Source organism: Rhinoderma darwinii, chromosome 9 (assembly GCF_050947455.1).
Source record: "Rhinoderma darwinii isolate aRhiDar2 chromosome 9, aRhiDar2.hap1, whole genome shotgun sequence".
In the NCBI taxonomy this organism is placed as follows: Eukaryota; Metazoa; Chordata; class Amphibia; order Anura; family Rhinodermatidae; genus Rhinoderma; species Rhinoderma darwinii.
Window position 1 is genome coordinate 43,360,481 of NC_134695.1, and position 24,157 is coordinate 43,384,637.

At 43.1% G+C, this 24,157-nt stretch overlaps 2 protein-coding genes across 3 annotated transcripts in view; both read right to left on the reverse strand.

Moving 5' to 3' along the window:
• Window positions 1-3,208, reverse strand: part of SLC7A6 (solute carrier family 7 member 6) — a 38,650-nt gene extending 35,442 nt beyond the window's left edge. Inside the window, exon 1 of one of the 2 annotated variants that reach the window (XM_075837569.1) lies at window positions 3,066-3,206. The gene's annotated coding sequence lies outside the window, so the exon portion shown is untranslated. Of the gene's footprint in view, window positions 1-3,065 lie in introns of both variants that reach the window. The other variant, XM_075837570.1, reaches the window with a different exon arrangement.
• A 12,804-nt stretch (window positions 3,209-16,012) lies between these two features.
• The window catches only part of LOC142660744 (receptor-interacting serine/threonine-protein kinase 2-like), a 43,718-nt gene continuing 35,573 nt past the window's right edge, over window positions 16,013-24,157 (reverse strand). The window contains exons 10-12 of the mRNA XM_075837571.1: window positions 23,985-24,090; window positions 21,261-21,371; window positions 16,013-18,751 (exon numbers count right to left, since the gene is read on the reverse strand). Coding sequence (XP_075693686.1) covers window positions 18,447-18,751; window positions 21,261-21,371; window positions 23,985-24,090 — 522 coding nt within the window. The 3' untranslated portion in view covers window positions 16,013-18,446. The remainder of the gene's footprint in view (window positions 18,752-21,260; window positions 21,372-23,984; window positions 24,091-24,157) is intronic.

Sequence of the window (24,157 nt, forward strand, 5' to 3'; positions counted from 1 at the left end):
AGTACAATTCAAATGTATGTGGTTTTACAATTAACACCGGCCATACAATAGTGATTTCAGAGCTACGTTTTCTGAACTTGTTGGTCAGTCTGGTTGTGAAGGTTGTGGTTTTGGGTGAAGGTAAAGTGACAAATCGCCAATCAATCTCTGCCTTGATCTGCGACCTGGTCTGGGCATCCGTTGATGGGGAACCGTTCTGTTTGGTGTGAACGATTTTACAATTACTGTACCCCACAATGAAGAAAAATAAATAATCCACGTTAGTTTGTGGTGCGGTCGGCAGGAAAATAGTCTAAATCAGCCTTTTCGGAATTCAAAATATCTAGCGTTTGGCCGGATTTATAGCGGTCAGACTGTAAAGTCATTCCGAGGTCCACAAGTGGTTAATAGCGCAGGTGGGTTAACAGCTGCGGTCCCCTCTGGTCAGTACAGAAGCAATCAAGCTCAGAGCTGACCGGCTGACAGACTGGTTGCTAAGAATACACTGCCTAGCAACCACAATTTCTTGGTGGGATTGTAAGGAAGCAACTCCATAGCAGCCGTCTCCTCAGATCACTTCAGCACCAGGTGAAGCAAGGCCACATACCCCCATCTGTTACTGGAATATTAAAGGGTAACTAAACTTTTAACACGCCGGAAGTTTTCATTGGTGGGTGTCCAATTACTGAGAACCGGGTGTACAGACTAAAGCCTCATGCACACGACCGTAAAAACTCCCGTTATTACGGGTCGTAATTACGACCCGTAATAACGGGCTCATAGACTTCTATTGGCGACGGGTGCCTTCCCGTTTTCTCACGGGAAGGTGCCCGTGCCGTTGAAAAAGATAGAACATGTCCTATTTCAGGCCGTAATAACGGCACGGACAGTCCATAGAAGTCTATGGAGCTCTCGTAATGACGGGTGGCTACATGTGTGCACCCGTCATTACGGCAGCGTTGCTAAGCGACGTCAGTAAATAGTCACTGTCCAGGGAGCTGAAAGAGTTAACTGATCGGCAGTAACTCTTTCAGCACCCTGGACAGTGACTACCGATCAGAATAAACCTGTAAAAAATAAAAATAAAAGACGTTCATACTTACCGAGAACTTCCTGCTTCCTCCAGTCCGGTCTCCCGCCCGTTGCCTTGGTGACGCGTCCCTCTCGACATCCGGCCCGACGTCCTGGATGACGTTTCAGGCCATGTGACCGCTGCAGCCAATCACAGGTCAATCACAGGCTGCAGCGGTCACATGGACTGCCGCGTCATCCAGGGATGTCGGGCTGGATGTGAAGAGAGGGACGCGTCACCAAGACAACGGCCGGGTAAGTCTGAATTTCTTTAACTTTTATTACAGAAAAGGCTGTCCCTTCTCTCTATCCTGCACTGATAGAGAGAAGGGGCTGCCGATTAGTGCAGTGCTATTTTGCCGCCAAAAACGTGCTCGTAAATACGGGTGGAATACGGGTGACACCGGACCCATATTTACGGGCACGGGTTCGTAAATACTGGTGCAAAACGGGTGGAATACGTGTGACACCGGACCCGTATTTACGCCAGTATTTACGGGTGGGAAAAAATACGGTCGTGTGCATGAGGCCTAAGACTTACTATTGAGCCCATACACCGATCAGAGGAAAGTCGATTAGCAGCGAAGCGACACATCTCCCGCTTAGTTTTAGCGATCAGTAGGGATGTCAGTGCTCGGACCCCCACCGATCAAAGCTTATGACCCGGCAAAGGCTTTTTTAAGCGTTTTGTTACCCATTAACCATATTTTTGCCCCAATAAAATTGACAGAGGATTTTTCTGGTGTTTTTAAGCTGCATCAAAAAACGCTAGCAGTTTTCAAGTGTAACATGCGTTTTTTATGGAGTTTTTAAATTGTGTCATTTTGTACAGGCATTTTTTATGGTATTTTAAGTCCTATAGAAAACTTTATTGGGAAAACACCTGAAAAAAAACAGCATATCCAGGGCATGGTGCATTTGGGGAAAAAAAAACAAAACACTGACCACAAAATTGGTTTAAAAACACAGTTGTGTGTAGTGCAGTTGATACTTTACTATTGACTTTAATGTAACATTTGGTCGCGGACAAAAAAACATGTATTCAGCCGGAGAGGGATCTACCCTAGTGAAACGACACGATTGCCATTTGGAGTTGACCACAGACATCAGTCAAAAAAAAAAAATCATATTGTGATCATCACGCCATAGAAATGAGAGGTGAAGTTCACTAGAACCAAAAAGCGCGACCTCAATATCCTCCTTCCACAAGAGTCTAGGAAGCTGAGATAGAAGGACCTGTTTGATGAGCTGCACTGCTATCCCAGACACCCAAGACTCTTTCCCTGACTAAACTTAAAAAAAAAAAAAAAAAAAAAAAAAAAGTGAACCTCCCCATTAACCGAGTGTCCAAAAATAATCCAAACTGTTTCATAGACGCTCGCCGGTGTATGGATAATCCACATCTTTACAATCATCGGGGATTACGGTTCAGGACTCATCCTAATGATTGACGATCAAGCCGCCATTTTTAAACCCGTTCGATACAAAGATTTGAATTAATTGGATACAATGATTACTAGTGACTGCAGATCTCTGGCCAGTTTAACCCCTTCTAGGCACTCCCCACCAGATTTCCCTGGGACCATGTGTCTTATTTCAAAATGCCACTTGCAGAATTTTGCAATCCCAGCACGGGATAAACAAGTCCTAGGAGAAGAAGTCTCCATCACCCCCTGTCCATAGAGACCCCCTGCCCCTCCTCTCACCTTCTCCTGGCTGTTGATCCACTTCAGCTTTGTTCTACTAACAGCTGCTTCCTGCAGATAAACTCCCATTCAGCCCCCAGACCCCTGACCCAGTACACACCACATCTCCAGAAATACATCGCAGTCACTGCTGCCGAAAAGCGGACTGTTTTCCAGCAGCAATAGTGTAGCCTTTACATAGTGAGTGTCCCTGTGGCTTCCTAGAAGGTGCATTGCATCCAGGTATATGTAGTGATGCGGAGCTGTGCGGCAGCAGAGTGTCAGCTCTGTGGACCAGGGTGCTTATATATCCATATGATTCCCACTTACCGTCACATTACCGGCTCTGCCTCCTCCGCTGCTGCTGGAGATGATGACTGTGCTCCGCCGCCAGGTCCCGGACTCTCCGTCCTCTGTTCTCATGAGGAAGCTCCGCCCCTTCTGCCGGCATCACGTGACCTAAACCCAAATTACTGCCTCCCAATGGAAGGGATATACATGATATAGGTCATATACTTGTCACGTGACGTCATATACCATGCGTGGTTAGTTCTATTGCTATCGCCATAGACGCGTACACAGTGGATTCCCACACATGCATGGCTCATAGACGTGCGATAATCGTCATTTGTCGCATATTAACCCTTTAGTGCCCAGTCTATTTTGGGCCTAAATGACAACCGATTTGTTTCCGTTTTTGGAACATTCAAAAGCCACAACTTATTTTTTCGAGGATATAGCTGTGGGCGGCATTTTTTTTTTTGCGGGACAAGTGGTATTTTTTTATGGCACCGTTTTGGCGTACATATAATTTATTGATTTAATTTTTTTGGGGAGTAATGGAAGAAAAACATACATTTCGCCATTTTGTTTTGCATCTTTAATTGACAAAGTTTAGTGTGTGGTGTAAATAACAATAACAGTTCTGCAGGTCGTTCCGATAACGGCGATGCCAATTATGTGGTTTTTGGTTGTTGTTTTTTTTTCATAATAAAGCATTTTGTAAGCGGAAAAATTTGTTTTTTCAATTATTTTCACTTGGGATTTTTTTTTATTTATTATAAATTTTATGAAGCTACTTCTTACTTTTCTTTTAGTCCCACTCCGGGAATTGACTTTGATCACTTTCATAATACACTACAATACTTCTGTATATGATGCCTGTTAGTGTAAGGGTATGTGCACACACACTATTTACGTCCGTAATTGACGGACGTATTTTGGCCGCAAGTACCGGACCGAACACACTGCAGGGAGCCGGGCTCCTAGCATCATAGTTATGTACGATGCTAGAAGTCCCTGCCTCGCTGCAGGACAACTGTCCCGTACTGTAATCATGTTTTCAGTACGGGACAGTAGTTCCACGTAGAGGCAGGGACTCCTAGCATCGTACATAAGTATGATGCTAGGAGCCCGGCTCCCTGCACTGTGTTCGGTCCAGTACTTGCGGCCAAAATACGTCCGTCAATTACGGACGTAAATAGTGTGTGTGCACATACCCTAAGACTTACAAGCATTATACCATGGAAACCATCAGCATCTCGCGATCGCATCGCGGGGGTGACAGAAGTAGACCCCAGTCGCTATTGACTGTGTCATCTAAGGGGTTAAAGGGGCAGGATCGGAGGTAACTTCGATCACACCCGTTAGAACAAAAGCCCGGCTGTCTTTAGACTGGGTTCCCATGGGTCGGATACGCTGCGTAAAAATCCCTCAGCGTATCCGGCCTGGAACCGCAGCACCTTCCGTCCGAAAAATCTATCCAACTTGTAGTGCAGTTATTCAGACGGAATTTCCGTTGCGTAAAAAAGTGCTCATACTTACCCCCTCCTTCTCTGCGCGTAGTCCGGCCTCCTATGATGACATGGAAGGCGATGTGACGCTGCAGGCTGTGATTGGCTGCAGCGGTCACATGGGATGCAATATCATCCCAGGAGGCCAGACTGCAGGAAGGACAGAGTTCTGGGTAAGTGTGTTTTGGGTTTTTCCCTGAGTTGCGATATTTGCTGTGTAATCTCTGCAATTTTGCCGCAAAAGTCGCAATGCTTGCCTTTGTGTTGAGGGTTTTGCATCCCCACTAAATTTAATGGGGAAAACCCACAACAGAAAATCAACAAAAACGTATCAATTAAATTCTGCACCGCAGGTCAATTTATTAACGTTTACGCTGCGGTTTTTCCCCCGCAGCATGGGCGTAGGATTTTCTTAATCTCATCCACTTTGTTGCTACTGTAAATGCTGCAGAATTTCCGCTACGTGAGAACCCGGCCTTAGACAGCCTGAAACCTGCTCTAGTTTCGGTCTTATGTCATAGCATCGTGAAAAAGCGGCGCTGTGACATAAGTACCCTTAATGATCGCCATGAAGCGGTTATAGCGGTATTCCATCTAGAAATATTTATATTTCCTATTTACTGGAAATGTTAGATCGGTGAGAAGGACTTTGTATAGAGAGGTGGTTGAGAATGTATGCAGCCGCTCTATACAACTCTATGGGACTTATGGAAACGGCCTAGTGACAGCGTTCGACCGCCGCTGCATACAAACCTCTACTCGCCGCGGCCAAGCAAGTAGATTTCTCCATTTGAGGGTTCGGTGGAGGTTCCAGTTGGTAGGTTATAAACGTTTCTCTCTGGAACACCCCTTTTTAATTGATGGTGCTACTTCATGCAAACGACAAGACGACTGTTGGAATATTTCGGCCAGTCATAATCCGAAGTGGGCTAGCAACTCTACCCGCGCTAACATGATTCTATGTTTAGTGCATCGAACACAATGTTCTCTGGAATGCCAGAGGACTTAAGACATTTGGACTCTGCCAAGCCCCTGACGATTCACTGCAGAGCAACACAAAAGTGAAGAAACGCGTAGGGCTGTTTAATTGCAGACAGACTGAGGGTGTTACGGTAAAGCTAGGGAGTTGTCATCAACAAGCAGAGCTCCATTAGGTGCCCCTATTAGATCTATTGGTCACTGGGCTATTGAGAATAAGTAGCTATACCTCATCACAGAGAAAGAAGTATCCCAGGGTAAAGCACTGAAATCAGACGGGTCTCTACTCATACCAATGCTACATGGAAAACAAAAAAAAAGACTAATAAATATATAAAAATTGGGAAAATAGGAAACAAATAATATAAAATTTATGAATAAATATTTATTTAAAAAAAATTAAAAATGTATAACAAATAATAAAAATACAAAAATAATTATTGTTTCCAGTAATATCAAATAAGTTAATATATATATATATATATATATACACAGTCGGTCTGTCTAAACTATTTGTGTCGATGTAATGTGCGCAACCACGAGATAACTATATATATATTATTGTATTTTTTTAAGCCTTTCATAAATAGAATATTGATGACAAAATATCCCCATGATGATTATTCAGTGAAAATTAAGTCATAGTTTCCCAGGGGAAACCGGCATAGACTACATAGTCGGCGAATAATAACCTGAAGTTTTGGACATCATCAGCCAATGATCAGCCATCAGATATTGGTGTTTCTTTTTTCTCTCTCTACTTCATCTTTGTAAGGGCTCATGCATAACAGGACTACATCAGTAAACAAAAGTTATGATCCAGCACTTCATGAAGAAATCTCAGGACTTTATTGTATAAACATTAAAAATCCACCCAGCCTATAAAGACAAAGGACCAGTACGCTTACGAGTTTCAAACGCCAACCCCTTTCTTTGTCTTAATACAGCCGAACTACATTATGATATGTATGATGAATGTAGTGTTGATGTGCATTGCTTCATAGCTTGCAGTACACTGTATGAATATTTATGGGAACCTGTCACCAAGATCATGCTGCCCTACCCGCAACAACGATCGTGTTTAACTGTAAAGCGCTGCCGCATTTTACAGAAAACATAGCACTAACACCATTATATACTGGGCTCGAGGAGAAGTGTTTGCTGGGTGGCTCCCCTCCAGCTTCCCCCAACCCGCTCACTATCGTTGACATGACTATACGGACGGAAGATCAAACTCCACTAAGACCCAACCACCATGCCCCTCTACTCAAATAACCTCCAAAAACACACTGACTCATTTCTCATGGTGGAAAGTCCATTACAGCCCATGTTTATTAAAGGGGTATTCCCATCTCCCAGCTTTAAATGTCTGAAAGATGTGGGTTCCAGATCAGAGACTTGCACCTATATGGAGAATAGGGGTCACGCAACCCCCATCCCACTTTGCGAGGCAGCCACTGGCTCCAGACGGAGACTATGTAAAGAGGTGGCCACGCATGCGCGCAGGTATCTCCATTATGTTCCATGGGAGTTATGGAACCGACTGAGCAGCGCTGACTTCCGTTCTCAGTATACACTATATGAACAAAAGTATAGGGACACCTACACATTACACCTACAGGATCTTTTATGACATCCCATTCTAAATCCATAGGCATTAATATAGAGTTGATTCCCTCTTTACAGCTAAACAGCTTCCACTTTTCTGGGAAGACTTTCTATAAGATTTTGGTGTGTCTGTGGGAATTTTTGCCCATTCACCCAGAACACCAGTTGTGAGGTCAGAGACTAATAGTGGAGGAGGGGGCCTGGCCAGCAATCTCTATTTCATCCCAAAGAATGGGGTTATAACGTTTCTCACCGGTTTGTTCGTGGATCCTCGGTGTCGTCTGGGAGATGGTGCTTGGACCTCAGGCAACGCTTGGCACAGCGGGTAGAGGCAGTCGGATGGATATGCAGAAGTCAGGACAGGCAGCAGACGTCGTAACGGGTATGGAATTTATAGGTCAAGGCAGGCAGCAGACGTCGTAACAGGTATGGCAGCAATAGGTCAAGGCAGGCGGCAGACAAGGATAGTCAAGTTCAAGCAGATGTCAGTAACGGGAAATCCAGACAAAAGGCAGAAGGAACGGAAACAGGGAACTAGGGCACAGGGAACTCACGGGGAACTTGGTTGAACAAGCAGGGATGGAAGGGAGAAGGAACCTTAAATAGGAAGTTGTTAGGAATTAAGTTGCGCGCTGGCCCTTTAAGGCAGGACGAGTCAGCGCGCACGCCCTCTAGTGACTGCAGCCGCACATCGAGGATGCCAACCGTGGAAGGAGGTAATGCATGCACTCACCTTGACGCCGTCCAGGGCCAGCAGAGCGTCCGGACCGGGTAAGTGGAGCTCGGGATGAGCAGCTGGTGAGGGAGGGTGCCGGAACTGTGTTAGGGTATGTTCACACGCTTAACAAAAAACTTCTGAAAATACGGAGCTGATTTTAGAGAAACCAGCCTCTGATTTTCAGGCGTTTTTGAAGCTGAAAATGAAATTTGGAGCTTCTTTTGAGGCTTCTTTTCAGACGTTTTTTAAGGCGTTTTTCATAGTGTTCAATGGAAAATCAGCTCCAAAAAACATCTCAAGAAGTGACATGCTACTTCTTTTTACGGAGCGTTTTTTTACGCTCCGTTTTATGACAGTGACGCGTAAAATAAAGGTTTGTGGGAACAGAACATCGTAATTCCCATTGAAAGCAATGGGCAGATGTTTGTAGGCGTATTAGGGGCGTTTTTTCAGGCATAATTCGAGGCGTAAGACTGTGTCCCAATACGTTTGTCCATATAGTGTGTATATATACATATATATATATATATATGTATGTATGTATGTATGTGTGTGTGTGTGTGTGTGTTGTAAACATGACAAATATACATAACTCTCTATAGCCCGTATTTGAAAGGAGAGGTCCCTGGACGAAAACTTTGACCCCTAATTACTTATTTTGTTTATTCTCCAACGGTTCCAAGCCATTGCCCTTAGCCGACAACACCGACCCGAGGGCACCAAAGTCCAGTTAAGATTCCAATGCATTCCTGGGGCATATTTTACTGTGAAGCTCCACTGCTGTTCAATACCACATGCTTAATATATCTAACATATATATATATATATATATATACTATATATTATGTATGTTCAATATCACATGTATCATGCACCTTTTTATAACATAACCACAATCCTTAACCATTATTTTGCCTTCAAAGACTTCACATGCCCAGCTGACATGACAAGAAATCCCCTACTAATACTCCTTGTAAACAAAATAAAAACAGGACGGGCACGCTTCACTCTTTGCGCCTAGACAGCGTAAGTACGCCCTCTATGCCAGCTATGTGTTCCAGTCCTCGTACAGCTATACACTTGCCAATTAACCCCTTCTTACCTAACCATACCACTTAAAGGAACCTTACTATAATTTACACACAAACTACTACTACCCCCACCCTAGTCAAGACCATGCTCCACTAAGGCAGCGCCCCCGCAACGCTGCTCTCAAGTCTTTCCTTATTTGTGGATGCGTCTCATTGAGCCCGGCACATAATACTGGCCATGATCCAGTGTCGGAGCTATGTTTTCTCGAAAATGCAGCAGCGCTTTACTGTTAGACATAGATTGTCCGGCCTGCCAATAAGTTATGCTGCCTGTTGTAAGGGCAGCATGATCTTCGTGACAGGTTTCCCTTAATAAAGTAATATCAATCAATCATACTATTCCTTTCATTTTATATGAAGGCCCAAGTGTTTTTTGTATGTTATTAAACAAAAATTGCCAAAAGGCAAAAAATACTGTATTTCCACATTGCTTGATTACTAAGTTAAATAAGACGTAACTTTTAATAAAGATTTAAAGACTTTGACAGTCAGTAATTGATTAAAAACAAAATGTGAATCCCTAGACAAATGAATAGATGGATGTAACATTGGTGGTTTTGTGTCCGTCATTGCAGCTCAGCCTATTCACTTGAATGGACCTGACCTGCAGTTCCAGACTTAACAAGCGGGAGGTGCAGTGAGCGTCGATCAACGAGATGGATGGGGACGAGCGGTCATTACACAGGGAGATGTGCTGCCGACAACTGTAATATTTGACTTTTTCAAAACTATACGACCAGCAGATGATCCAGCGTTTGCTCGTTCATCTGCTGATCATTCCCGTTTACAAAAGGCAATTATCGGCAACGAGCGTTCTGTGAACGCTTTTCTGCCCGATAATCGTCCTGTGTAAAACCCCTATTGGCCATGGACAAGAGTGCAGACTAATCTCATGCAAACCTTATTAGTTCTTCTCCGCCCTTCAGTTGAGTGTTATTCGGAAGAGTTGGGCCCATGTTTTCATTACAAGATTTTGGCAACACGGTTTGTTTTAGAAGTTTGCAAACTGCCAAATAGGCAAAAGTTTTCTTTCTCATTTTTGTTTTCTCATTCAACTCCACATATAGCATCTCTCTAAGATGTCCATACACATTAAAGGGGTTTAACACCTTCTGACAACTGATGACCTTTGCACCGGATAGGTCATCAGTACATGATCTGTGGGGTCCGACACCCGGATCCCCGCACAGATCAGCTGGTCTGGTGCCTCCGCGCACAGGACGTACATGCCGGAAGCACTTATCTCCGGCCACGGAATAGCGGCCGAGCTGCAGCAGTACTGCATCTCTGCCCCTGTTCAAGTGAATAGGAGCAGACCTGCAGTTCTGCAGCACGGCCACTATGCTATGTACAGAGCCAACTGCTACCGTGCTCCGTACATTGCATTATGTGCCACAACATCCGCTGCCCACAGGCCACCAGAGCAGCTTATCGATGCGTGGTCCAGGTTTCGGACCCACACCGATAATATACTGATGACCTATTCGGTGGATAGGTCATCAGTTGTCAGAAGGTGGAAAACCCCTTTAATGTCAGACTGAATAATGTTTTTCTTTTCTAACAATTTTTTTTGCAGCTATTCATCAAAAGTGCTCACTTGTTTTCAGATTTGTTTCTGCTTTTACTAAACAAAAGAGACAGTCAAAAAAATAGTTAAAATCATGACACGTGAGTACTGCCCTCTAATATATGAAGTGCACAGCTGCACATGGTTGTATTGCTGTTAAAACACATTACAATAAAAAAGCATAATAACAATTACAGCGATGCAACATTACAATATAGGTACAACTTAAAGGGATTTTCTGCCATGCATACAATAAAGTACTCACCGGTCAGGTAGATATTCACTCCATGTTGGTTTAGTAGTATAATAAAGGTTCTGTGCTTATACATATTGGTTTGTTACTACTAGTTTTGTGTTATTTAGGCTTCGTTCACATCTGCGTTGGGCTTCATGGCTTCCGTCAGACCTTTCCGTCAGGGGAACCCATGAACGGAAACCAAACGGAAACCATAGTTTTCTGTTTGCATTACCATTGATTGCAATGGGGACGGATCCGGTGCAAATGGTTTCCGTTTGTCTCAGTTGAGCAAGGGCTCAGTTGTTTTGACGGAATCAATACCGTAGTCGACTACGGTATTCATTTGTTTCAGTCAGGGTTCCGTTCTGACGGGAAGCTCCGACGGAACGCCAGAACGGAGCACTGACGCAGATGTGAACGAAGCCTAACTCAAAACGTATTGCCTTGACTGGTTACAATTACGAAAATAAACTCTCGTCTGTGAGAAGTGTTTGGTCTGTAGGGGTTTTCAGTTTCTGGATGTAAACAAGAACGTTTCCATCCACTGACAGCAAACAGATCTTGGAAATGGTGATTCAAATCCGGGATCCTAGGACAGACTCCTTTAACTTAAAGGATTCGTCTGGATTCAGCAAATGATTATTTTTTTTATATATTTAAAAGTTATACAAATTTCCAATATATTTTCTGTATTAATATCTCACGGTTTCCAAGATCTCTGCTTTTTGTTATTCTGTAGGAACGTTAATTGTTTATTTCCAGACGACAAATTTCTGTCTGTGGTCATGTGATGGACACCATATGGCCGCCATAAAAACACATGCGGGTGGTTGCTAAGGATTTGTTATTTTTTTTAAAGCCCAAGATGGCGCTTTCTTCACCCAAGTGAAAAAGGAGAAAGGATGACTGACCATTCCCTAACTCTCTGTTCCAGAAGGCCCTGCATAGGTAAAATACATGTTGCCACGACTCACCGAAGCTTAGGGTGACCCATCTCAGCCCCCGGTGTCTGGCTAGGTTGGGTGACTCCATCATCCCCCAGAGCTCAAAGTCTAGGTTCAATGTTTTAGGGGGGTATAGAACCTAAGGGCCACCCCTCACCTAGACCATCTAGAGGGACTTCCCATAGGGACACTGCACTACGAAAGATCCTTGTGACAAACACACATGCAAAGTCAAAACACAGTGACATAAAAAACAAGCAAATCATTGCGTGCCATGAGATACACTGTGGCCATCTAACTGATGTTATGCCAATCCAGAAGACCAGGCAAATCAGTAGCGAGTGCACTTGAAAGAGAAGGGCAGGTAAATGTACCATCAAGCAGTGGCATCCCATCACAAGCGATAGCAGACACGCACGTGAGCACTTCTGCACCTCTGGTTTTAAGATGAGCTGGTCCCAGTCTTTGACACTGTGGGTGCTGGTCACCTACGGAGGGCGGCATTAAACCTCTGATGTACACCAAGCACTTGCGACCCACTACCGCAGGGGTCTGCTACCTTCAGCTGTTTTGATACTACAACCCTCAACGGGCCCTGAGAGCCAAAGACTTTCCTATATAAAAAAAATATATTGAAAAATGCCCGAAAACCTAAAGATGTGAAACTTCCCAGGGAACGAAAATCAAAATAACCACCTGCTACCCATCTATACCTACACCTATATATATGCTAATAAAACATAATATATTTAAATTCCTGCTCATTCTGGGCGGAGGAGTCCAGTGGGCGGTCCTACTCACTGATTGACAGCCTTTCCTGTATGAGAGTGGCTGCAGAGGCAGCTGTCAGTCATTGAGCAACTGCGCCCATTGGCTTCCTAAGCCCAGAATGAGCAGAGATTTAGGCTCTGTTCACACTGAGTTTTTTTTTGGCGATGCTTTTGACGCAGAAACCGCCCCAAATCTCCTCTCATTGATTTCAATCGAAGTCAGAGGTGTTTTTTTCCTGAGCGTTTTTGCCGATATGACCTTTCTTGATGCGTATTCCTCCTCAAAAACACCATTGAAATAAAAAAAAAAGCGCCGTGAACAGCCACGGCTCTTTTTTGATGCGGTTTTGTGGCAAAAAACGCTCGCGGTTTTTTCCTTTGCCTGTTGAAGCAAGATGTAAATAAAAGTCTAGAAAAAAGCGGCAAAAACGCGTGTGGTGCAAAACCACTTAAAAAAACGGAGATGATTTTTCCAGGAAGAATTTTCTACCTGCAAAAAACTCTGTGTGAACTGACTCTTAAATGAATAAAATACAAGTTAAGGCCTCGTTTACACGAGCGTGATATACGTCCGCGTGACATGCTTTTCACGCGGGTCGCACGGACCTATACAAGTCTATGGGGCAGTGCAGACAGTCCGTGAGTTTTGCGCAGCGTGAGTCCGCTGCGTAAAACTCACAACATGTTCTATATTTCGCCGTTTTTCGCGCATCACGCACCCATTGAAGTCAATGGGTGCGTGAAAACCACGCATGTCACACGGAAGCACTTCCGTGCGAACAGCGTGATTCGCGCAACAGCTGTCAAACTCTGAATGTAAACAGAAAAGCACCACGTGCTTTTCTGTTTACAAACATCCAAACGGAGTGTCATAATGATGGCGGCTGCGCGAAAATTACGCTGATGACACTCGGAGCTGTTAAGTGCCTTCTGCGCACGCAAAACGCCGCATTTTTTGCGTGCGCAAAACGCACACGCTCGTGTAAATTAGGCCTAAATTGAATATTTTCCCACAAAAATATGTCAATCTGCTCAGCTCCTCCTGCTCTATAACATGCTGCCTGGAGACTGGACAGCAAGTTAAACATGACTTGTTCCATATAAATTCTATATATCCACCCCTTCATTGTAAGGGTATGTGCACACACACTAATTACGTCCGTAATTGACGGACGTATTTCGGCCGCAAGTCCCGGACCGAACACAGTGCAAGGAGCCGGGCTCCTAGCATCATACTTATGTACGATGCTAGAAGTCCCTGCCTCGCTGCAGGACAACTGTCCCGTACTGTAAACATGATTATACTACGGGACAGTTGTCCTGCAGCAAGGCAGGGACTCCTAGCGTCGTACATAAGTATGATGCTAGGAGCCCGGCTCCTTGCACTGTGTTCGGTCCGGGACTTGCGGCCGAAATACGTCCGTCAATTACGGACGTAATTAGTGTGTGTGCACATACCCTCACATTATTCCCAAATGGCAGTGCCCTCCTTCAGCAGGATAATGTGATCTGCCGCACTGCAAAAATTCTTCAGGAATGATTTGAGGAACATGACGAAGAGTTCATGGTGTTTGGTGTTGACTTGGCCTCCAAATTCCCCAGATCTCAGGTCGTGGGATGTGCTGGAAAACAAGTCAGATCCATGGAGGCCGCACCTCACAACTTACAGGATGTGAAGGATCTGCTGCTAATGTTTTGGTTACAGATACCACAGGAACCTTCGTAGGTCTTGTGGAGTCCATGCCTCGATGGATCAGAGTTGATTTTGCGGAATTAGCGGACCAACATAATATTAGGCAGGTGTTTTTAATGTTATAGCTGATCAGTGCAGTTCTTAAGGGAAGGTGTCACGAAAAAAATAATTTTTGTTTTTGCTTTTAGTATGTTATTAAAATACATTTTATTTATTTGTGTTTTTGTGTTTTACTTTTTTCTTTGTTTTACTTTTCTATGGGGGCTACCATTTTTTTTTTTCATCTCTGTATGTGTCGATTAACGACACATACAGAGATGGAATAGGGCACATACATCCCCATAGTGAATGTGAACGGGAGCCGTACCATTCACTATAGCGTACGCCGTCTGTGTGGGAACGGCGCATGCGCCTCTCCCACACAGTCCAAAAGGAAGGTCTTCGGCTGAGCGGCATCCGGCGCCATTTTCATGTGGACCGGAAGTCGCGGCCGGACAGGTCGATGACTACTTCTGGTCGCGGCTTCCGTCCATATGTTCAGAAGCAAGGACTAGAAGCGGAGGGAGCGGACGGAGCGGAGGCAGCGGCAGGAGTAGGTAAGTTATATTTGTGTATGTTCGTGTTATACTGTGTATTTACCACTGTATCTAATCCTCCTACACTGTGCATTCGCTCAAAAAATGGCGACACACAATGTAGGAGTTTTGAACATTCAACCCCCTCCTTTCTCCTGGCACTAGCCAGGATAAAGGAGGGGGGATTGTTTGAGGACGATAGAGCGAGTGTGTCTTCTCCAATTTTGCAGCATAAAGCAATGAGGTTGCTTTACCACATGCCAATGCTGCAATTTTTGGAATTGCACCCTCTAGTGACCAGCACATGGAAATGTTATAAATTAGAATCTAATTTATAATATTTCCTGACTTGGGAAAAAATTAATAAAATTAGAACAATGTTTAATCATTAATATACTAACAGTTTAACAACAAAAAAATTATATTTTTTCCAGCGACACATTCCCTTTAATAGTATTCTGTACAAGTGATGCATTTGTAGTTTTTCTTTCATTATTAGATTCCAAAGGAACTGTGACTATGTCCTAGTCATAGTCCTACAGGTGTAAACAGTCAGCAGCACTTATAAGTATGCATCGGTGGGGTATGACTAGTAGAGGCTATGTACTGCATGTCTCTAACCTGTAGTGAACTTAGATGTGAACGATTACAGGTGGATCCTGTATTTTACAGCTGGTACCCACTTGCTGATTCTGTAGGCACATCTCCTGCGCCCGTTCCATCCACTGGATGTGCTATTACCTCCTATTGCAGTAAGAACACCACTATTACGGCATAATAGTATGTTTATGATAGGGGGTTAAGGACCAAGGCCAATTTTGGGCACTGTGGCTGCCACAATTACGGGGACCCTGTAATACTAACCTCAAGTGCTGTACAACCTAGTTTTGATAAAGAACAGAGTGATTCATGACAAAGCTCCTGATTCCTCTGCAAAGAGAGGTTCTGCAGCCGGTGAGGTGTATATAATAAAGAATAATTTATGCCCTACTATAAATTATTAAATATATCAGAAATCATTTCCGTTACCTGGAGCGTTTTGTATTTCTCTTTTTTTCTTTCTCAAAATAGCGGCAGATTTGAGCAGAGGTGAAGGTTTATCTTGTTCGTTTGGCTGGTGCCAAATCCCCTCAACTTAAAAAAAACTATAAATGTAAATATGGAACTGAATTGTGCCCATTTGAAAAGAAAGTAAAAATTTTAATTGAACTCTTAAGTATTGTTCTTTTTTTAGTTTTGCAGACATTAGAATGAACAGGAGTTAAGGGGTCAGACCTTAATAAAGCCACATGCTGAGCTCACTGCTAATGAACATATTGGTTTTAATGAGACGTGACGACGCAAAATGCTCTGAAGAACATGCAATTAAAATATATTTCACAAAAAAAACTTGTTGCCATACTTTTTTCCTGGGTTTTATAACTGGACTCCATAGTAAAATATGAAAATAATAAAGTTTGTAATACATTTACCTTATAAATTGTGCTCTGTTCCACCATCCGCTGCTCCCTGCTGTCCCAGGCCTTTTTTTGTATGCGTAGTGTGTGCATTGATGTGGCAATCAAAGTCACATAACCTTGCCAGCCCATCAAGTAATGGCACATGAGGGTATTGGTGGACAGTACATTTAACCTTAGTAATCAGTGCCAGGTAGCTGCTGCCAAGGCATATCAAATCATGATGATCAAACTTGAGGTTATTAAGTTAGGAAAAAAGACGACTTAGGGGCGGCCTAATTACTATGTATAAATATCTTTCCACTACTACCCATATAGTATCCAGCCCCTCTAAGATGGGCAACTCGACAATGAGGTCCATGGATATGTGAGTCCATGGTCTCCTGGGAGTGGGTAATGGTATTAACTGACCAAAGAGTAGGGCACTTCGTATCTTATTGTGGGTACAAATGTCAGATTCCCCAATAAATGTCTCTACATCTTTCCTCACAGCTGGCCACCAGACAGATCGAAAAAGAAAGCCTTACGCATCTAGGAACAAATAATAGCTGAGCAGGTTTCCTTGGGGGAGCATGGACTTGAGCCTGTAAGAGCAGCTCAGAAATATCCTACGTCATCTCTGCCGTGACATAACTGGGAGTGATGATGGGAGAGGGTGCAGGAGTCTCCATGTGCTACTGTAAAAAAACTGAAAGATAGAGCATCGAATTTAAGGTTTTTGGAGCCTGGGCTAGGTGGAAGAATGTCCACCTAGCCTGTCTAGGTTTAAGCCTCTTGGCCGACTTAATATATATAAAAGATTCTTGTGGTCAGTATACACAATTACCGGAAACTTGGCTCCCTCCAACCAGTGCCTCCGTTCCTCGAAGTCCACCTTAATAGCCAACAACTCACATTTACCCACATCACAGTTTAACCCAGCTACAGACAACTTTCAGGAGAAGAAGGTGCAGTGGTGCAACCTGTGATCCTCCTCATTTTGTTGCGGCAGTATGACCTGAACTTCCACATTGAAGGCATCTACCAACAATAAGCTTGAGAGTTCAGAATCCTGGATGGCCTCCACCTTAACTGGGTCCATGGAAAACCCCTGAAAGTCAATAACATAACCCAGAAAAACAACCCTCTCAACCTCAAACCAACTCTCAACTCTCTCTACTTAAACAGAACACTCCTGACATGGAAAAGATGTTTCAAGGACGACGAAAATATTAAAATATCATCCAAGTACAAAACAACAAATTTACACAAAAAAAAAACATTGTTAATAAAGTCCTGAAAGACACCGGGGGCATTACAGAGCCCATCAGATATTCATAATGCCCTGTATGTTATTAAAGGCTTCTTCCGATCATCCTCCGCCCAAAACCTAATGAGATTATAGGCTCCTCTGAGATCAATCTTAGAGACTATGAAATAATTCAGAGAATAGTGGTAGAGTGTAAGGCTGGGTTCACACACCCTATTTACGGACGTAATTCGGGCGTTTGAACCTCGAATTACTTCCGAAAATACGGCTCCAATGAGCCGGCAAACATCTGCCCATTCATTTGAATGCGCTTTACGATGTTCTGTGCCGACGGTCATTTTTTTTACGTAAAAAAGACGCCCGCGTCAAAGAAGTGCCGGTCACTTCTTGGGACGTAATTGGAGCCGTTTTCCATTGACTCCATAGAAAAACAGCTCCAATTACGGCCGTAGTGGATGCAGCGAAAAACACCTGCACATGCCATTACGTCTGAAATTCCAGAGCTGTTTTCGCCTGAAAACAGCTCCGTAATTTCAGCCGAAACGGACGTGCACGTGTGAACATACGCTAACAGTTATGTACGGTGATCTTATTGAGTCCCATATAGTCTATACAGGAATGAAGATCACCACCCTTCTTGGCCACAAAAAATAACCCAGCACCGGCTGGAGACCTGGGGGATAAATAAATCCGTTCTCCAGGTTTTCCTTGACATGCTGCTCCATTGCAGAAGATGATTGTGTTGGAAATATTTTTGGGGGATCATTATTATGAACAATCAGACATGCGACCGGTCATCCATATCTACCATCTATGGCCAGCTTAACATCTGAGAGATAAACCTTTCATAGTGCAACTTACAATATTTTTTTCTTGTATTGTTGAACAATCCTTTCATAAATTAGAAACATTGCAATTCCCCAGTGTGTGACATAGAACCAAATTTAGCAGGAAATCTTTCCAATATGGCCCCCAAAAGCAGAAACTTGTCAATTCTATTGTGTCCAATTGGCTTTGTGAGGTCTCATATTTATGCTGGATTTCTAGAGTGCATATGAATGACATTTCGTGAGCACAAACTGTCCAAAAACATTTTGGATGCGTCTTCACCCTTTTCAGAGCAAGTTTCTAGGCATTTCCTTGTTCTGGTTTTTAACGTCCTCTCTGCATTTATATTTTCAGAATCCTCTCGGGAGAGCACAGATTTGGACCTCATAGTATCGATGAGCTGGTTGAGATGTCCTTCTGTCACTCTGTTCAGAATAGTTTCCCTGTTTCTTTTCAGGGTCTGGACATAGTTTATACTCCAAATCAGATGTGGACAGGAAAAATAATCTGAAGTACAAACATAGTATATAATTAAAAAAATAAACTGTATATAATTACATACACTGAAAAAAAAGTCTATAAAGTTCAACCTATCTCATATCTGATTATTTGGTGAAGGCGAAACAGATCTTTCGGGCAATCATGGTTTTAAAAAAATTTTTTTTTAGAATCCTACAAGACTTCTTAACCAGTTCAGGACCGGGCTATTTTGAGCCTTCAAGACCAGACATTGTTTAGCCCTTTATATCACTCGTTAGTTAAATGGCTATAACTTTTTTATTTGTTGGGCTAGCGACGTGATTTTTGCGATGTTTTTTTCCGTAGACAATGCAGGTTTCTTTTTTTATCATTTTTAAACACATCCTTTTTGCTATTTTAGAATTTTTATTCTTAAAGTTTGAAAACAACAGTAAAAAAATAAGCTTTTTTACTTTTCAGCAATTTTTTTTTTTTTTGGTAATAACATAGTTTTACCCTAAAATAGACCTTTTATTTGGGATCGTCATTGTCTACCGTAAATTTTAATATATTACATGTCTATATTAGGGCCATTGGGTACGGGCTAGCGTTATGACAATGATTGGCAGGAGGGAACGTTTTCTTTGGGGTGGGTATTTTATGTGTATTTATTATTAATTTTTTTTGCACTTTACTTTACTTTTATTTTTTTATTACTTTGGTCTGTCCCTCAAAGGTCAAAAAAAGACCTTTGGGGAACTTTATATATTTTTTTCTTTCTTTTACACCATGTTTTTCCACTGTAACTGGAGCTGCACAGCAGCCCCAGTTACAGGGGAAATCAGCCCTCTCATAGTGACGATTGTCACTCATAGGGCTGTGCTGAGTCTAGGTAAGACCCAGCAGCAGTCTGTCTGTAACGGCACCCGGCGATCATGTGACCAGTCACATGAACACCGGGAGGAATAGAGACAGCGGCGCGGCCGCTGCCTCTATTCATATACACAGCGTTTATTGAGCGCTGTATACAAGTGATCAGAGAAGACAGAAGCAGCGAAAGCTGCTTCTATCCTCTCCTCAGGGTCCCCGGCAGTCACTGACAGCCGGAGACCCGACATTCAGCTGCCCGATCGCTAGGGCAGCAAGTTAAAAAAAGTAAAAAGTCTATGGCTCGGGTTTTAAGAACCCTGACCGCTGGCCGTAAAAACACAGCCAGCGGTCGGGAACCAGTTAATTGTGGTCTAGTTCGAAAGAACATAGAGCCTACAGTCAGCACCAGGAAAATCTTGGCAGATGCCAGGTATTATTGGACTTGAGAAGGGGCTTCTTCGTAAACATGCTCTATGCTTGCCAACCTTAGGGTGGAGTAGACAGGGGGCCCACAGTGACTCTGTCGTCCATGATGGACCCATTTACACTTCGAACCAGTCCTGCCTACACTCTCTGGAATCTTTTCTGCTCTACTGGACTGAATTCTCCAAAAATTTGTGTTCATTAGCAATATAGCCGCTTTCTCTTATAACATTCTTGTAAGGTATGACATCACGATATGCTGCAATTGGATGATGATATACTGTAATACACATGAATATTTTTATTTTAGATATATTTTAACTATTCATTTACCTAGAACTATTCATGTACTGAACTATACATTTCTCATTAAAACCATAAAAGACCTGCACAGCTCTAGGTGATCAAGACGAAATTAGGGAAGGTCAATCAAACGCCACTTTTCCACTTAATTTCACCATACAAGGCACATTGTGCAACAAGGACCAGTTGCTACAGGTTACTGCTCCGTAATGCCACAATCCCTCAGCAACCTCGTCTCTCTGCAAACAGATATATTATACTCCCAAAATCAGAGGGATAAAAGCATATGTAGAATAAAAACAAAATCACGCCAAACAATCCATCTCGTGGCGAAGCACGACTCGAGTTTCGGCTTCCTTTGGGGCATCCCGGAAGATGCCCCAGAAGAAGCCAAAATTCAAATTGGGCTTTGCCACGAGATGGACTGTCTGAATTTTGCTTTTATTCTACATTGACTTTTATCCTTATGATTTTGTGAGTATAATAAATTTGTTAGCGGAGAGACGAGGTTGCTGCTATTCTTCACCCTTGGAGGCCGATATTTCCTTTTCTCTTTTAGTGGGTTTGTGGCATTACGGGGCCATGAAGTGGTGCGGTAACTATTAGCAACCATGGTCCTTGTTGTACAATGTGTCTTATATGGTGGAATTAAAATCGAGATTGGAAGGAGTGGGAAACTGAAGTTTGACAATTCTTAAATTTGTGACAATTACCTAGAACTGCGCAGGTCTTTTATTGTTTTATGACTTTATTGTAAGAAGTTGATTTACTTCTTGGACCTTTTGGCTGCGCTCGGGATTTAAAGGCATGGTTGGTGACAAAGATTTTTGTTGTGGATACATTCTGAAATATTTTTGCTTTCTCTTTAACCTTGAAAATCCTCTGCACCTTCGAAGAACCTTCGAAGAACCCAGCATGAGATGTATGGTAGAAGTCTGCTCCAAGAAAGACACATTCCTACCTGCTGCATTCCTGTGGATCTGGCTGACCCCATAATTCCTGGCTGCCCTCTGTTCAGGACATGTGGTAGGCACGTGAATATTGGTCTTGAAACTTGAAACTGGCAGGCTGGCTGGGGGACAGAAAGGAACAAAATGTTTGTGAACCCATCTGAGATGTTTGATAAGTAGAGTATTTACCAAAACCCTGTTATATTTATGTGAGTGCAATGGTAAAGAAAAACTGGGAAAAACGTAAATTTTTTTTCATGCAATCTATTGAATCCGAGTGCCATGCACCGCCCCGCAGACTCTGTACATGGCTTAACACAATGTATCAATTTTGCCGCAAGTGTTCCTTTAAATCAATCTTAAAACACCACATTAAACCCAGATAAATGGACTTCATGCATCCTCCCCACAACTCCTGCTATTGGTCGAGTAGGCAATGCAGTGTCAAGGAATAATAAAGATGTGTCCACCCGTACTTTTGCCTGAATTTGATGAAGGACTCCAATTTCTCATGAAACTAATTCAATGCAATATCGGGAAATACTAGCAGAACCCTTGACAGGTTACAATTCACATCACAACCACTGGGTGGCCACACACGGACACATAAAGCATAGACATCTCGTGACAGACTATCACAAAGTCTATATACAAAACTAACCTCTGGCGAACATGCAGAATATATGACAATTTGCTTAAAGAGGCTCTGTCACCAGATTTTGCAACCCCTATCTGCTATTGCAGCAGATCGGCGCTGCAATGTAGATTACAGTAACGTTTTTATTTTTAAAAAACGAGCATTTTTGGCCAAGTTATGACCATTTTTGTATTTATGCAAATGAGGCTTGCAAAAGTCCAAGTGGGCGTGTTTACAGTAAAAGTCCAACTGGGCGTGTATTATGTGCGTACATCGGGGCGTTTTTACTACTTTTACTAGCTGGGCGTTCTGACGAGAAGTATCATCCACTTCTCTTCACAACGCCCAGCTTCTGGCATTGCAGACACACAGCGTGTTCTCGAGAGATCACGCTGTGACGTCACTCACAGGTCCTGCATCGTGTCAGACGAGCGAGGACACATCGGCACCAGAGGCTACAGTTGATTCTGCAGCAGCATCGGCGTTTGCAGGTAAGTCGATGTAGCTACTTACCTGCTGATGCTGCTGCAGAATCATCTGTAGCCTCTGGTGCCGATGTGTCCTCGCTCGTCTGACACCATGCAGAACCTGGGGAAGTGACGTCACAGCGTGATCTCTCGAGAACACGGCTGTGTCTGCACTGCCAGAAGCTGGGCGTTGTGAAGAGAAGTGGATGATACTTCTCGTCAGAACGCCCAGCTAGTAAAAGTAGTAAACACGCCCCGATGTACGCACATAATACACGCCCACTTGGACTTTTACTTTTAAACACGCCCACTTGGACTTTTGCAAGCCTCATTTGCATAAATACAAAAATGGTCATAACTTGGCCAAAAATGCTCGTTTTTTAAAAATAAAAACGTTACTGTAATCTACATTGCAGCGCCTATCTGCTGCAATAGCAGATAGGGGTTGCAAAATCTGGTGACAGAGCCTCTTTAAAAGGTAACTAAACGTTTGACAAACTTCTGACATGAAGTTTGGATTGGAGGGGGTCCGAGCACTGAGACCCCCACCAATCGCTAAAACGAAGCGGCAGAATTGCTTGTGTGAGACCTCAGCCGCTTCATTTCTGTTCGGCTTTTTCCGTAAAGCTGATGCATCGGAGTACGAGCCCATAGACTTTTTATTGAGCCCGTACTCCTATACATTGATTTCTGTAAAAAGCCGAACAGACATGAAGCGGCTGAGCGCTCATACTGCCACTTTGATTTAGCGATTGGTGGGGGTCTCTGTGCTCAGACCCCCACCAATCAAAACTTCTGACATGTCACTATGACATGTCAGAAGTTTGTCAAACGTTTAGTTACACTTGTCCAGGTTAAGAAATAAAGGTTTGCTTTTTCCCAGGAGCTGCGTCACTGTGTCTGGTATTGCAGCTCATCCGCTTCCAAAGAAGCAAATCTGAACTGCAGTACCAGACATGACCATGGACCGATGTGGCACTGTGTTAGAAAAAAGTTTGTTTTTTTATTCCCAGACAATCAATTCCCGAAAATAGTGTTCAGTTCTGATAATAAATTCAGGGCTACGAGTAATTTCAAGCTCCTTGCCATTCTTCTACATATCTATAAGCAGACACTGTTGTGTATAGCAGCCTGTATACTGTCCATGGATTGCATACTACGGGCTGTAGTAAAACAAAGAGTAACTCATAGCCCTGCATGTGTATTTTAATAAAACATCTTGCATTGTAGAAAGCAATTGTGATAATTCTAGACACTGAATTAAAATAAAAAACTATCAAAGGCTCTGTTCACATCTGCGCTGCAATTTCTGTTATTCTGTTCCATCAGAGGAACGAAATAACGTGAAAAACGGAAGCGCTGCTGCCCGACAGAACCCTTTCACTTTAACGGGTTCCGTCGGGTTTCCGTCATTTTTTCCATCATTTTGCTGGACCAAATAAAGCTGCATGATGTGTTATTTTGTCCATCAAAAATTAAAAAATTTAATGGAGCCTAAGAGAGCTTCCGACACTGATGTGAATAGGGCCTTACAGCAAGCAGAGATCTTTAAAATGGTTAAAAACTTTAATAAAGTATGCTAGAAAGTTGCAGAAGTTTCATTAGGATTTATTTACAATGAATGCTCTCACCACTTCTCTTCTCTTTCATTGTCCCGGGACCTAGTGAATCTACGTCAGTGCTCTCTTCAGGGACGCTCTGTGTTCTACTCTTATCGCTCTTAGTCAACCAACCCTCCTGGAAATTGTACAAATCAACATCCAAATGTCAAAACACAAGCAACAAAGCATAAAAAGCAATTGTT